Source organism: Cetorhinus maximus, chromosome 25, assembly GCF_964194155.1.
Source record: "Cetorhinus maximus chromosome 25, sCetMax3.hap1.1, whole genome shotgun sequence".
NCBI lineage: Eukaryota > Metazoa > Chordata > Chondrichthyes > Lamniformes > Cetorhinidae > Cetorhinus > Cetorhinus maximus.
The window spans coordinates 40,592,753-40,609,571 of record NC_135903.1 but is presented as its reverse complement, the minus strand read 5'-3'; the positions used below and the strand labels follow the sequence as shown (position 1 = coordinate 40,609,571).

General features: G+C 44.1%; 1 protein-coding gene across 1 annotated transcript in view; it reads left to right on the top strand.

Annotated features, from left to right (window-relative positions):
• Positions 1–8,392: 8,392 nt before the first annotated feature.
• The window catches only part of LOC144667700 (E3 ubiquitin-protein ligase TRIM39-like), a 48,890-nt gene continuing 40,463 nt past the window's right edge, over positions 8,393–16,819 (top strand). The window contains exon 1 of the mRNA XM_078529152.1: positions 8,393–8,905. Coding sequence (XP_078385278.1) covers positions 8,393–8,905 — 513 coding nt within the window. The remainder of the gene's footprint in view (positions 8,906–16,819) is intronic.

Here is a 16,819-nt window from a genome sequence, read left to right as displayed (position 1 = left end):
CACAGAATCACAGAATTTTAATGGCAAAGAAAGAGGCCATTTGGCCCATCGTGTCTACACCGGCTCTCCAAATGAGCATTATGACCTAGTGCCATTGCCCTGCCTTTTCCCTGTACCCCTGCACATTGTTTATATTCAAATAACCATCTAATGCCCTCTTGAATGCCTCGATTGAACCTGCCTCCACCACACTTCCAGGCAGTGCATTCCAGACCCAAACCACTCGCTGTGTGAAAAAGTTTTTTCTCACATCACATTTGCATCTTTTGCAAATCACTTTAAATCTGTGCCCTCTCGTTCTTGATCCTTTTACGAGTGGGAACAGCTTCTCCCCATCTACCCTGTTCAGCCCCCTCATGATTTGGAACATTTCTATCAAATCTCCTCTTAGCCTTCTTCTCTCCAAGGAAAACAGTCCCAACCTCTCCAATGTATTCCCATAGCTGAAGTTTCTCATCCCTGGAACCATTCTTGTAAACCTCCTCTGCACTCTCTCCAATGTGTTCACACCCTTCCTATAGCGTGGCGCCCGGAACTGTACACAATATTCCAGCTGAGGTCTAATGATGACCCAGCTGCACTGCTCTGTGCCAGTTTTAATCTCCAGCAATATGCCACTGGGATGTATTCTGCAATGTGCATTCAGTATTAGCAATGCTGTGGGCAACCCTGCCTGACCAGGGGCCTCTGCTTGGAGGCAAATATTTGTTTCACAGTGAACACTGGTGTCTGATCATGTCCCGGTGCCTGGTTCAGTAATGGATTCTCAAACATTTCACAAGCACCTTTTGTAAACATGGTATTCCAAATTGCACTCACCCTACCAGACCTCAACAGGTCATTGAATCACTCCTGGCACCGCAACCATTTCCATGCACCCACCACATGGCTACTGACTGCTTCTGTGACAACCAGCCTTGCTTTCTTGGTTTAGTTTGCTGGCCTCCTCCTCCCATTGACTGGGAAGAGGACCTCTTTCCGTGCCCACTACTGCCGGGAGAAGCACCTCCAAGGAGGCACCACTGAACCTAGGAACACATCCTTCCTTTAACCGCAGGCATTTCTTCAAAGATTCCCTTGCTTGATTTCCCTTTCGGTCTCCTAAATGTTTAAAAACTTTGATCCCAAGTGTCGCCGTCCCTTTAAATGTGGTGCCCCTGTTTCAGCTTCTGGGACCTCCTCCCACCCGCCACCAGCTATTCGCAGGTTCCCGCACCCACCAGCTGCCCACACGATCTGCTTTCCTGCCCCACAGCCCGAGGTCAGAATGGTAAAATTTAGCACCTGGTTTCACACAATGGTGAACATGTTTAAAAAAGGAAGACTTGCATTTATACAGCACCTTTCGTAACCTCCCAAAGCACTTTACAGCCAGTGAAACACTGTTAAAGCGTAATCATTGTTGGAACACAGGAAACTTGGCAGCTAATTTGTGCACAGTGTGATCCCACAACTGTAACAACTCTGGTTGGATATTTTCCTGGAGGTTTCATCACCTGACCTCTCACCTTCCAATTGCTCCACACAGTCAAAATCGCGTTTTCGATCCACCTCAATATTTGTATAAGCAAATAGACAAAAGTGTTCAAAGAAAATGAAAAGCTCTGTTTTTAATGTGCCTCTTGGCTATTACTCGGGGCAGTTTCCGGAAAACTCCGAGGCACTCTGGACCGTTGGCAAGGCTAAAGTTTGGACAGGCCCGTTGCCTGATTGACGGATAAATCCAAATCAGACCACCATCAGCAAAGGTGAGATATCTGCAAATTAATGGGAATGTGGGTGTAAACGTTTTCTGTGTCCCCCAGCCTTCATGGGACACATGTACACAGCCCATGAAATTAATAAACTTGGACCCCTCTGGCTTACAGCTTTGAGAGACCAGCTTCTGTCAGCTCTGAGGTCCCACACCATCAACCTTCTGGCAATATGAGATATGTGCTCCTACCTTAGCTGGTATATAGGTCCCAGGCCCTCCCAGTGTCCACCAGGTTGAATAGCCTCTCAAATGCTGACTGCTTAGGCCAGGTATGCCTCAAGTTACAGCCTGTTGACCACATGCACTGCACTTGTGCCTATACTTCGTCCACCAGTGTGTCCAGTCTGAAGTTGAAAGGCCTGATTCCTAATCTCAGCCAATCTTCAAACATGTGGATTTAGTGCTGCATTCTATTGCGCTGACTCTACCTCCTCAGCAGCTGAGATCAGCTAACAGCACAGCTCAGGGATCAACCTGTTCTGTATGAGTCGGCACCACACTAGGCAGTCATCATTGAATTATACAGCACAGAAGGAAGCCATTCGGCCCATCATGCCTGAATCGGCTCTTTGAAAAAGTTATCCAGTTAGTCCTAATCTGCTCATCTTTCCTCAGAGCCCTGCAAATTTCTCAATTTTCAAGTATATTCCCTTTTGAAAATTACTATTGAATCTGCTTCCACCGCCCTTTCAGGCATTTTATTCCAGATTTTAACAGCCTACTCTATAAAATAATTTCTCTTCACCTCCCAGCTGGTTCTTTTGCCAATCATCTTAAATCTGTGTCCTTTCATCATCAACCTTGCTACCAGTGGAAACAGTTTTACCTTATTTACTCTATCAAGATACCTCATAATTTTGAACACCTCTATTGAATCTCCCTATAACCTACTTCACTCTAAGGAGATTAATCCGAGCTGCTCCAAACTCTCCACATAACTGAGGTCCCTCACCCTTGGCACTATTTTGGTAAATCGCTACAGCACTTCTCTCTCAGCCTTGACATCCTTCCCAAATGTGGTGCCCAGAATGTGTGATAACAGAGGATCCCAGTGGTTGAGTTGTTGACCACCTTGAAGTCAGTTATCACACACTGAAATCTTTGTGTAAATTAATAGCAGTGATCATATATAGCTGGCTTATGTGAGACTTTGTCTCCTCTCTGGAGAAAATTGAAGTAAGACATTCTCATGGGACAGCGCGATGCTCTGTGAATCTTTTAAGAAACAATACAAATGTACCTCTTAATTTAGTTTGTGGATTATATTGTCTACCAATTTGCATTCTATTTGAAGAACCATTTTCTGTAGGAGCTAAATGTTTATAAATGCATATATTTTTTATTCTTTCATGGGATGTGAGCGTCGCTGGCTAAGCCAGCATTTATTGCCCATCCCTAATTGCCCCCGAGAAGGTTTTGGTGAACTGCCTTCTTGAACAACTGCAGTCCATGTGGTGTGAAGAGGGAGTTCCAGGTGTAGTGCTGTTAAGGAGGGAGTTCCAGGATTTTGACCCAGCGACAGTGAAGGAACAGCGATATAGTTCCAAGTCAGAATGGTGCGTGGCTTGGAGGGGGACCTCCAGGTGCTGTTCCCATGTGTCCGCTGCCCTTGTCTTTCTAGATGGTAGGGGTCATGTGTTTGGAAGGTGATGTCGAAGGAAAGCTCTATTTCCATGAGATTCCATTTTCCAGTTCCTGAGTTCAACTTCCAGTGAAAAGATATTCTAAGTGCTATTTAAGTTCCTCACGGGTTGCCACTCTAGTATAGGAGCACTATAGTCCTCCTGTAGTGACTATTAGGAGGAGTCAGGCACTGCCTGATACAACTCAATGTTTCAATTCCTCACCCTTCGTATACAATCCAAGTCAGATCAGGTTATAAATAGAACCTTCAGGAGAAACTTTGGCCCAAACTTATAAGAATGCAGGCAGAAAGTTTGGTTTGGTTAAGCAAGATGAATCACTTGCCCTCATTAGCTCTTTAAGCTCTTTCAGTCCTAGAGCCCTCCAAGGTTTCTTCATTTGTGCAATTCTTGCACATTCCTGAGTTCCATCACCCCACAATTGTCCGCTGTTCCTTCAGTGACAGAGACTTTAAGTTCTGGAATTCAGTCCTTAAATCTCTCCATTGCTCTACCTCTCTCTATGTTTTTCTCCTCCTTACAACCTAGCCTTTGACCAAGCTGTTGGCCATCTTTCCGAATATCTCCCTATGTGGATCGGTATCAAATTTTGTTGGAAAACCCGCTTGTGAAGCACTTTGGTGCATTTTACTTCAGTAAAGGCACGTTCTAAATGCAAGATTTCGGTGTTGTTGCCCTGCATGTTCACTCACTGTGAAATTAAGCAGCTTAGCGATTCATATCTGCCTTCATCCCACCAGTTATTTTCAATCACTGCTTTCAAAAAGATTGGAGGGGCAAGTGTGGGGGAACATACAAAAGTCAGAAGTATCCTGTTCAGACCACAACAGGTTCTGATTGTTATAACCTTTAGTCAGGCTATTATATAAGTAGACCTTAGCCAGTGTGAGCTTTCTGCAGAGTGCAAGCAGCATGAGACCCACTCACAGGAGCCTGTGCCAGTGAAACGGAATGAGTGTCTCGAACACACACGACAGCCTAATGGTCTCACAATATCTGTTTATGCCTGATAAAGGCTTTAGCCCTGAAAGAATGGAATGGAATATAATTAAAATAGTGAAAAAAGGGTTTTCAGACAAACACATATTGGTCCATTGTATCTCTGCAATGTGATCTCACAGCCTTTCTCTCCCATAACATTCACAAAGGCATAGAACAATGAAGACTTCAATAAGATGAGTTGGAAAGTATCAACTTGACATGAAAAATGATGGAAATAGTGCTCCAAATAGTTGGACATTTTAATATTTATATATTTTATGCCCAGGAACAGAAGTGATCCTTTGAAATCCTGGTTGTTTACATCAGTAAGTGACAAGAACATTGTTAAATTGGCTAATCAGTTGTGTTTAACAGAACAGTTACTAAATATATCTCCAGATGCTGCAAGCATCTATCTACAACAAAAAATTAATGAGATGATTATGCTCCAGGCTGCAGTTCTGCTAATTATGTTTGTCGCCTGCTAATGTTTGAGTGTATCAGCCATTGCCATTTCCAAAACAGCTGATCGGGGGTCCCACTACTAGTCTTTGGTTACAAAAGATATCCAAAATCCGACAATGAACACTGGATCTGATGGTACACATTACTCGAATCCTATTAGTTCAAACAAAGCAACTCTTCCCCTGTCCAAACTTCTTTAGTTGGCCCACCACAAGCCCCAGCTTCACAATCCCAGTCCCACTGGAAAGGTCTTGGAAGAAATCACAGCGAGCTCTCAGCCCCATTCAACATCAGCCTCCCAATCAACTTGACCTGACCTCCACCTTCCCTTTCTCTGAGAGAAGCTCGATGTGGAGCCCCAAGCCTCTCAGCCTCTGTCCTGCTGTGAACTCAGCCTGAGTTAAGGCCCCATCCCTACCTCCTGTTTAAAGTGCATCCCCAACCCTTGAGTTGGATGAAGTCAAGTAAAGAGAAGTTCAAGGTGCTTCAACATCTGTTTAAAACAAACGCAGGGGCAAATTCCTTTTCATGCTTGTAATGCTCCAAGGAATTTAATTTCCAGGATTATTCAGCAAGATCACAGAGTGCAAGTTTCAAACTCATTATCCTCAGATTCAGAATGTAAACTTTTATTGATCTTTTAGAAAGCTCTTAAGCTGAGGGCACTAAATAATTCTGAATACTTAAATATTTGATGATTGCAAACAGAAGCAAAGGAAAAGCATGTGGGGTATTTTATTATTTTAATTTCTTCCCTTCGTTAGGGGAGAGAAAGAGAGAGGCACATGGAATGCAGCAGTTCAAGAAGGCAGCTCACCACCACCTTCTCAAGGGCAAATATGGGATGGGCAATAAATGCTGGCCTAGCCAGCGACGCCCACATCCCGTGAACGAATAAAAAAAGAGCACGTAATTGGGGGTGCAGGAACTGACAGAAACGGCACAGGGCCACAATGATTGTTAGGCACAGAATCATCATCTCTACAGTACAAAAACCTTCTGCCCCAGTGTAAGATAGGGTAGAGGTGCCGGGACTCAGGGCAGGGTAGTATGGGCAGTGAGGTGTGTGAAGCGAAAGGCCCATGGAATCAGCACAGGTGAAGCTGCCTCACCCTAACACAATTCATAGGCAGCAAGATCAGCACTCAGGATATCAGCTCACCCGCTGCTCCTGATGGTAAGATAAACATCACTCCCTGTCTTGGCTTCCCACTATCCCCACCAACCTCCTTAGCCAGCAAAATAGGCCTCGGGCCATATGCAATCATCAGTAGGGTTGCTAACTGTGACTAAACACATTCCTGGAGGTTTCATCACATAACTTGCCCCTACACTCCAGCCATTTGTCGGCCAACACGTCCAGCCTTGTGACTCACTGCCTTCCCTGCCCCAATTGGAAAGTAAAAAGATTCATTACCCAATTGGATGATGCTTGACTGTCAGCCAAAGAGCCTTATTTTCCTCATTTTCAATATTTTTATATCTTGTAAAGAAAAATGTTCAAAGAAAATTTAATGTCCCAATGATTTTGTTCCAGGACATTTTAAAGAAAATTTCAAAGAAATTTAAAAAAACCCTTTGTTGATGCCCCCATGACTTTTCTCCAGGGTTGTACACAGCAATGTTCTGGAGATTGACCTTCAATTCCTGGAGACTCCAGGCCAATCCTGGAGGTCTGGCAACCCGAGTCCGGTCTCAAGCCTTGCAACAATTTGCTGACCACACCAGGTTCAGTCCTTGGATCCTGCTCTGTGTAATTCCCATCCTAACTTTCAGCTCCTGACTTCTCCCGACTTGCTCCCTCTCATACTGTGGAGCTTTCCTTTTTGCTGCACATCATGTCTGTCTTTAGCTTAAATATCCAGTTTCTCCTATCTTGCCTTGCCGACACTGCAGCTCCTAATCCCCCAAGGCAGCAATTGGAGGACTGGGTACAGGCTGTCTCCAGGTTTGAGAGTTGCCATGCTCCCTCAGCCCATGCGATATTACAGCAGCTCCAGATGGTCATACCCATTCAGCGATGGCACCGACCTCCGAACTGGTACACATTGACTGTCATCTGACTGTGAGCTCCATAAAACAGGTATAAGGTATAAATTGAGTGCACCAAAGGAGAGAGTGTCACACAGGGGAATGTGGGAAATATGCAAAAGGTGGAAGGAGAAAGAACTGAGAAAGAAAAAATAATCAAGAATCAAAATATAGAGATAGAGACATGAGAAGAGGAGGTGCGAGAGGTCTTGCGAGTGTGGGGTAAAGAGAAAGACCAAGAGAGAGATGCAGGCCGGGATTTTCCATCCCAGTCATGGTGAGACCTGCCGCAGGAGATTCGGCAGCCCGGCCAAAAGTTCATTGACTTTCGGCGAGACTGGAAGATCCCGGCAGCGGACAGGGCCGGAAAATCCCGCCTGTAGAGACACAATCCCCTCACTCTGTTTAAAATCCAATTCTTCTGATTGCCGTTTCTCTGCTGCATTATTGGTTGTTTGGATGACCCCCACTTGTTCAAAACAACAACCGGACCTCACCTCCCAAAAATGTTTAAGTGTGAAATTGGACTCACTAGTGTTTCAAAAAGTAAACTAAATTGGGGATCAGCTGGAGACTCAGCGTGCTGGGAGATATCAAGAGATGATGGCAGTCAGGAGACAATTTTATAAAACACGCCTGGAATTTGCTATTTTTACTTATATTGTCAGCAGGTGGCCCTATCTATCTTCTTCAGGTTCCTTTATTCTTTTGTGGGCTGTGGGCATCACTGGCAAGGCCAGCATTTGTTGCCATCCCTAACTGAGTGACTTGCCAGGCTATTTCAGAGGACAGTTAAGAGTCACTTCTGCGGATCTGGAATCGCATGTAGGCCAGACCGGGCAAGGATGGCAGATTTCCTTCTCTAAAGGACATTAATGAACCAGATGGGTTTTTAAAACAATTGATAGTTTCACAGTCACCATCATTACGACGAGCTTTATATTCTAGATTTATGAATTGAATTCCAATTCCACCAGCTGCCGTGGTGGGATTTGAACCTATGACCCCAGGATATTAGCCTGGGCCTCTGGATTACTAGGCTAGCGAAATTATCACTACGTCACATACACCACATAAGAGAAAGCAAATGCCCCCAAAGGATTCTCATGCATTGTCCCCAAAAGGAAGGGCCAGGTTAGAGAGACCACCTAACCAGACAGGGAAAATGTCTTTTTTAATTTCCAAAGATTTTTTTAAGCCAACATAATGCCAGTCAGAACAAGGAAGGAGTAGACACAGGCCCAGGTTTGACAGTTCACGGGCTGAAGCCTGGCTTTTAGATCTGTCCATCCAGGCAGGAGTGACAATGGAATTTAGAATTAGTTAGTGGTGTTTAGACTCAGCAAGAGGCAGATGATGGAGTGTGTACATGTATATTTGAAAAATCCTTGCCCATGTAATGAGACTGTCTCATGTTTTTCTTCTGAACACAGGGATAGCAGGCTTCTCTGTATGTTGGAACTAGAAGATTTAAAGCCAGAAGATCAAGACAGCACAAAGGTGCTAAACTCCCACCATGTCTGTAGAAGATGACATCAGAAGCCAGTTCTCATGCTCGATATGTTTGGATACATTTAAAGATCCAGTCACCACAGAGTGTGAACATGATTTCTGCAGACCCTGTATAACAGAGTATTGGGACAGGGAGGAAACATCCATCTGCCCACTGTGTCGACAGTACTCCTCGGGCACCTTGAGAACTAATCGTACACTGGCCTGTGTGGTCGAGATACTCCAGTCAAAGAAAGGGAACAGTTCAGAAGAAACGGAGTCAAGTGGTGACAATAATTTTGGATTCCTGCTTCTAGTCATCCTCATTTTTGTAATCGTGCTTCTTTGGTCGTTGAGCCCAGATGCCTCTTCGCTTGGCTTTTACCCCAAGGATTATGACATGTGTCCTCAGCACAAGGAGAAGCTGAAGCTCTTTTGTGAAGATGACCAAGAGTTAATTTGCCTAATCTGCAGGGACTCAAACAAACACAAGAACCATCGAGTTTATCCCATCAATGAAGCAGCTCGATACTATAAGGTAACTTGGAAGGAGAATGGAAGACCAACAGGAAAGATAGGCTTATGTTTATAAGGTGCCATAGGGGACCTCAGGGTGTCCTAAAGTGCTTTACAGTGCAGCCCTCCCTCAGTACTGCATTCTGGTACCAGCCTGGATTAATTGTTACAAGTCTCTGGAGTGAGACTTGAACCCACAATCTCCTGACCCAAAGGTGACAGTGTTATTCCTGACACTATAATAATGATCTATAACAGTGAGATCTGGGAGAATAAAAATATTCTGGGACAAAACCTAATAGAATAGTTATTACAGCCATTCACAAATACAGTAGCCTAATGGCTATGGCAGTGTACTAGCAACATAGATATCATGAATTCAAATCCCACCCCTGGCAGATTGGTGAAATTCATCTAAAATGACCATTTGTGGGTTGGCACCAGAGAATTACCATAAAATCTATCAGATTGCTGTAAAAACCCAAATGATTTACTGTTGTCTATCATCGGTGGAAGCATGCCACATTTACCTAGCCTGGACTATATGTGACTCACGCCTCATAGTAAATGGTTGACTCTTATTGCCCAGGCCAACTAGAGTCAAGTGATAAATACAGTCTTTCCAATGCCACCTCTATTCCCCTAAAAATTGATTTTTAAAAAAATATTAAACATATGAGGTCACAGAGCAAAGACCCATCTAACATTTAGAAACCATTGGGCTCCACTTAATTCCCTCACAGTATCCAAATATCAATTCAATAATTGCAGAGTTCCCTCTTTCATCATTCTAGCCTATTCTAATAATTACTATACGTATTCACTGGTTTTGGAGTTAGCGAGTGTAATCAGGTGATTCGGAGAGTTTGGAGCCACTTTGCTAGTGGGTGTTATCTCCAGCTCAGGAAATGACTCGAACGCACTCGGCAATGCTGATTACTGGTGAACTTGTGGATCTAACATCTTAACTCAAGTTAGGACATCAGATCGTAAGCTTTAATTCATCAGCTACAAAGCAAAAGATTTTAGATAGTTGCTGGGCAAATAATTTGTTGCTATTTTGAGAGTGGGGGCCTGTGTCAGGATCTCCGTCTAGGAGATGGAACACCTCTGGTAAAATGAAGAACTTTCAAAATCCAGAGAGTGTTGCAGGGCCATCTTTAAAATCATTCCTGAGCAAATCAAGTCACTGCTGCCTTGTTAGCTACATTTCCCAGTAGGAAGGATAGAGCTAATGGAAAAGACACAGAGCTTTTACCAGCTGACAGGTTTTCCAGGAGTCTTAGTTGGTATAGTTGGAAACTGTGGCCATCGCTTCAACCCTAATGCAGACATGAACAGGGTGAGATATCTTTCCATTAATGTGGAGATGGTTTCATTTCTCCTGGAAGTAATCATCACCCTCCTGGCTGCAACATTTTACTAGGCCTCCATTGTAAGAAGAGCCACGAGCACAGATTGTTCTTGGGAGGTTAGGACCATCCTTCGCATTGGCGGCTCCTCACTCTGGTTGGAAACCTCCACCTGGGTTTTAGTGGAGCCCACCTTCGGGATAACGCTAAGGTATTCCATTGCCTGGAATGCTCACCCTGCACTCTGCTGCACTCTGTAACCTGTCAGGGGTTTGGAAAAATCAGTGACTGCCTACTGCACAGTTATGTCATTCAAAGAGGGATCAGCACGGAGTTGGATGATGAAGGTAATAGGACAGCAGGCCCAAACAAAGACAGAGAAAGAAAGAGAAAGGGAGAGAGAGGGGGGTGGAGAAAGGGAGAGAGGAAGAGAGGCATTGAGAGAATGGCAGAGGGAGAATGGCGAAGGGAGAGAGGGAGAGAGGGAGGGAGTAAAGAGTGAACAGGAGATGGGGTGAATGGAGAGGGAGAGCGGTAGAGAGAAAGACAAAAAGAAAAGGGCAAGGGAGAGGTAGAGGCAGTGGAACTGATGGCTTCTAATGAACAAGACCAATTGCAACCCACTGTCTTAAAGCAATCAATTATCTCACACGGCGATGGCCCTAGAGATCTCATACCCTTTAGGGCTCACATAATCCTAACTGATCTGTGCCCCCCAGGCTTCTCTTTGGGTCACTCCGGATAACAATACTATCAGCAAAACACCCTCACATGGCTCAGCTTCTGAATGAGCTAACTGTATTTATTTGTTATAACCACATTTAAAATAATAAAAAGAGGGGAAACATTAAATGAACCAAGAGGATTGAAGCCGCAAGCTAGGGGCAAGCAGACAGATCGGGAATGGGTGGCCACCAGGTAGTCCAAGGGAAACAGGCAGGTAGTGCAGGAATCCCCAGAGATCCTGCACATTCTGGATATCGGTGAGGCTGATAAACTCTTTGAGGAGTGCAGCAGAAGCCAAGCCCACAGCACCACAGGTGGCCCAGTTGTATAGGAGGGGAGGAAGATGAGCAGAAGGGCAGTACTGATAGGGGATCCTTTAGTTAGGGGAGCAGACAGGCATTTCTGCAGCCATCAGCATGACTCCAGGATGGTTTGCTGCCTCCTTGGTGCTAGGGTCAAGGATGTCACAGAACGGCTGCAGGACATTCTTGTGGGGGAGGGTGAACAGCCAGAGGCCGTGGTCCACATTGATACTAACAACATAGATAGGAAGGGGGATGTGGTCCTGCAATCAGAATTTAGGGAGCTAGGTAGAAAATTAGCAAGCAGGACCTCTAAAGTAGTAATCTCCGGATTACTGCCAGTGCCACATGCAAGTGAGTACAGAAATAGGAAGATAAGACAGATGAATGCCTGGCTGAATAAATGGTGCAGGAGGGAGAGCTTTAGATTCCTGGGACACTGGGACTGGCATGGTAGTTATAACGGGGGACTTTAATTACCTGTATATAGACTGGCATAGTAGTAGTGTAAGGGACAGTGAGGGTCAAGCGTTCCGAGATTGTATTCAAGAGAATTTCCTACAGCAGTCTGTGTCCAGTCCAACAAGAAAGGAGGCACTGCGAGACCTGGTTCTTGGGGATGAAGTGAGCCAAGTAGATCAATTGACAGTGGAGGAACATTTGGGGACAGTGATCATTTTATCATAAGGTTTAGGGTGACGGTGGAAAATGACATTAGTCAATCCAGGGTACGAATAATCAACTGGCTGAAAGTGGACTTCAGTGGGGCAGGAACGGAGCTGGGCCGCATAGACAGGAGATAAAGGTTGGCGGGAAAAACAGTAGCTGAATAATGGGCTACCTTCAAAGAGAAAATGGTTTCGGCACAGTCAAGATATGTTCCCTCAAAAGGGAAGGGTAGGACAAACAAATCCAGAACTCCCTGGATGGCAAAGAGGTAGAAATTAAGTTAAAGAGGAAAAAGTGTGCTTACGACAGATGTCAGGTAGCAAATACAATTGAGAACCAAACTGAATACAGAAGGTTCAGAGAGGATGTGAAAAAGCAAATACGAGAAGTAAAGAGGGATAATGAAAAAAGACTGGCAGCTAACAGAAAAGGAAATCCCAAAGTATTCTATAAGATCATCAATAGTAAAAGGATGGTAAAAAGAGGAGTAGGACCGATTAGGGACCAAAAAGGGGATTTAGACATAGAGGCAAGAGGCATGGCTGAGGTGCTCAATGAACACTTTGTATCTGTCTTTACCTACGAGGTAGATGCTGCCCAGGCCATGGTGACAGAGGAGGCACTCAGTCACTAGAAGGGTTTAAAATTGATAAGAAGGAGATACTGGATAAGCCGTCGGTACATAAAGTTGATAAGGCACCGGGACCGAATGAGATGTATCCAAGAATATTGAAGGAGGTGAGAGTGGAAATTACAGAGGCTATAATCTTTCAATGTTCCCTGGATTCGGGGGAGGTGCCAGAGGACTGGAGAATTGCAAACATCACGCCCTTGTTCAAACAAGGTTGTAAAGATCTGCCCGCAATTACAGACCAGTCAGTTTAAATTTGGTGGCGGGGAATCTTCTAGAAACAATTATTCAGGATAGAATTAATAGACACATGGAAAAACGTGGATTGATTCGGAAGAGTCAGCATGGATTTGTTAAAGGAAAATCATGTCTAACTAACTTGCTGGAGTTTTTTGAAGAGGAAACAGAGATGGTTGATGGGGTGTATTTTGGCTTCCAAAAGGCATTTGAGTGCCAAACAACAGACTTGTGAGGAAAGTTATAGGCCATGGAATAAAAGGGACAGTAGTAACTTGGATACAAAATTGGCTGAGGGATAGGAAACAGAGAGCAATGGTCAATGGGTATTTTTCGGGCTGGAAGAGGGTTTGTAGTGGAGTTCCCCAGGGGTCGGTATTGGGACCCTTGCTTTTCCTGATATATATATATAAATGATCTAGATCTTGGTGTGCAGGGGACAATTTCAAATTTTGCGGACGACACAAAACTTGGGAGAATTGCAAACTGTGAGGAGGACAATGTAGAACTTCAAAAGGACATTGACACATTGGTGCAGTGGGCAGATAGTTCCAGATGAAGTTCAATGCAGAGAAGTGTAAGGTGATACACTTTGGTACAAAGAACATGGAGAGACAGTATAAAATAAAGGATACTATTCTAAAGGGTGTGCAGGAGCAGAGAGACCTGGGTGTATATGTGCACAAGTCATTAAAGGTGGCAGGACAGGTAGAGAGAGCTGTTTCTAAAGCGTACAGTACTCTAGGCTTCATTAATAGGGGCACAGAGTACAAGAGCAGGGAGGTTTTGACCTCAGCTGGAGTATTGCGTACAGTTCTGGGTGCCACACTATAGGAAGGATGTGAATGCATAGGAGAGAGTGCAGCAGAGGTTTATGAGAATGGTTCCAGGGATGAGACACTTCAGTTATGAGGAAAGATTGGAGAAGTTGGGACTGTTGTCCTTGGAGAGGAGAAGGCTAAGAGGAGACTTGATAGAAGTTTTCAGAATCATGAGGGGTCTGAACAGAGTAGATAGGGAGAAACTGTTCCTGTTCATAAACAGATCAAGAACCAGAGGGCAGAGTTTTAAAGTGTTTTGCAAGAGAAGCAAATGCGAGGTAAGAAAAAACTTTTTCACACAGCAAGTAGTTAGGGTTTGAAATGCACTGCCTGGGAGTCTGGTGGAGGCAAGTTCAGTTGAGGCATTCAAGAGGGCATTGGATAATTATTTAAATAGAACCAATGTGCAGGGTAACAGGGAAAAGGCAAGAGATTGGTACTAAGTTAAAATACTCAGAGCCGGTGCAGACACGATGGGCCGAATGGCCTCTTTCTACACCCTAACAATTCTGTGATTTTGTGAAGCCGATTGGATAGATTGTATCAGCGCATTTAAGAAGAATTTAGACAAAAATAAATAGAGAAACTGTGACACATAACAATAATTCATCAGAAAACATTTAGTGCCAGAGGACTGGTGGATAGCTAATGTTGTACCTATATTTAAGAAGGGACATAGGCCCATTCAGCCTATTGTGTCTGCTCCAGTCAAAAAAGGACAGAAAAAGAATCTAGCCACTCATTTTTAATCCCACTTTCCAGCACCTGGTCCATAGCCTTGCAGGTTACAGCACTTCAGGAGCAGATCCAGGTACCTTTTAAATGGATTGAGCTTTTCAGCCTCAACCACTGATTTAGGCAGTGAATTCCAGATGCCCACAACCCTCTGGCTGAAAAGGTTTTTACTCATGTCCCCTCTAATCCTCCTACCATTCACCTTAAATCTATGTCCCCCAGTAATTGATGCCTCAGCTAGGAGAAACAGGGCCCTATCTAGGCCCTTCATAATTTTGTACGTCTCAGTTAGGTCACCCCCTCAGCCTCCTCTGTTCTAAGCGAAACAACCCCAGCCTATCCAATCTTTCCTCATAGCTGCAGTTTTCCAGCCCTGGTAACATTCTTGTAAATCTCCTCTGTACTCTCTCCAGAGCAATTATGTCCTTCCTGCAATGTGGTGATCAGAACTGTACACTAAATTCCAGCTGTGGCCTAACCAGCGTTTTATACAATTCCATCTTTACACCCCTGCTTTTGTATTCAATACCTCGCCCAATAAAGGAAAGCATTCCATATGCTTTCTTTGTCACCTTATCCACCTGTCCTACCATCTTCAGGACCCTGTGAATATGCACTCCAAGGTCTCTCACTTCCTCAGCCCCCATCAATATCCTCCCGTTTATTGACTATTCCCTTGCTTTGTTTGCCCGCCCCAAATGCATTACCTTAGACTTTTCCGGATTGAATTCCATTTGCCACTTCTCCGCCCACTTAACCAAACTATTGATATCTTTCTGGTGACAACAGCTATCCTCTTCACTATCAATGAAATGGACAATTTTTGTGTCATCTGCAAATTTCCCAATCATGCTTCCCACATTTAAGTTCAGATCATTAATATATACAACAAACAGCAAGGGCTCCGACACTGAGCTTTGTGGAACACCACTGGAAACCGTTTTCCATTCGCAAAAATATCCATCGACCATTACCCTTTGTTTCCTGTCGCTGAGCCAATTCTGGATCCAACTCACCACATTCCCCTGTATCCCATGGGATCTCACTTTTCTGACCAGTCTGCCATGTGGGACCTTATCAAATGCCTCACTGAAATCTATGTAGACAACATCCACTACACTACCCTCATCAATCCTCCTTGTTACTTCCTCAAAAAATTCTGTTCAGTTAGTGAGACACTATCTTCCCCTAACAAAACCACACTGACTATCCCTGATCAATCCGAGCCTTTCTAGGTTTATCCTGTCTCTCAGGATTGATTCCAATAATTTACCCACCACCAAAGTCAGACCTACCAGCCTATAATTATTTGGTTTATCACAGACCTCTAGTCCTCTGGTACCTCACCTATATCTAGTGAGGATTGGAAAATGACCCTCAGAGCATCTGCTATTTCCTCCCTGGCTTCCTTTAACAACTTGGGATAAAACCCATCCAGCCCTGGTGATTTATCCATGTTCAAGGATGTCAGTCCCTCCATGAACTTCCTCTCTCACTGTGCTTATTTTATCTAATACTTCACACTCCTCTCCCTCAACCTGAATGTCTGCATCATCCCTCTCCTTAGTGAGGACAGAGACAAAGTACTCACTGAGAACCCCTGCCCACATCCACAGCATCAACACACAAGTTACCATGTGCATCTCTGATAGGCCCTACCCTTTCCTTAGTTATTCTCTTGCTCTTAACGTACTGGTAAAACATCTTTGGGTTTTCTTTGATTTTACCTGCCAACATTTTTTCCTATCCTTTCTTTGCTTTCCTAATTTCCATTTATACTTCACCCCTGTACTTTCTGTACTCCTCTAGGCTTTCTACAGTATTGTCATAAATTTTCTTTTTCTGCTTTCTCTTACCCTGTATGCTTCTGGATAACCAGGGGGCTCTAGATTTGACAGTACCACCCTCTTTCTTTGTGGGGACATGTCTGCACTGTGCCTGTAGAATTTCACTTTTGAATATATCCCACTGATTTGACACTTTTTTCCCTTCTAATAGCTGTATCCAGTCCACTTTTGCCAGTTCACCACTCAGCTTTGTAAAATTTGTCTTCCTCAATTTAGCATTTTTACTCCTGTTCTATCTTTGTCCTTTACCATAATAAGCTAAATCTAACTGTATTGTGGTCACTGTCTCCAAAATGGTCCCCCACTGCTACTTCATCCACTTGCCCAGCTTCATTTCCTAAGACTAAATCTAGAATTGTGCCCCCTCTCAATGGGCTTGTTACATACTGGCTGAAAAGGTTCTCTTGAATACAGCTGAAGAATTTTGTGCCCTCTGTGCCCATTACACTGTTCGTATCAACTGTTCAGGGGGCTACAAATGAGTCAGCTTAATGTCAGTGTTGGGAAAGATAATGGAAGCACTACTAAAAGAGAAAATAGAAAAACATCTAGAAACCAAAATTATGATGTTGAATAATCAGCATGGGTTTCAAAAGGAAAGTGGCCAACTTCATTG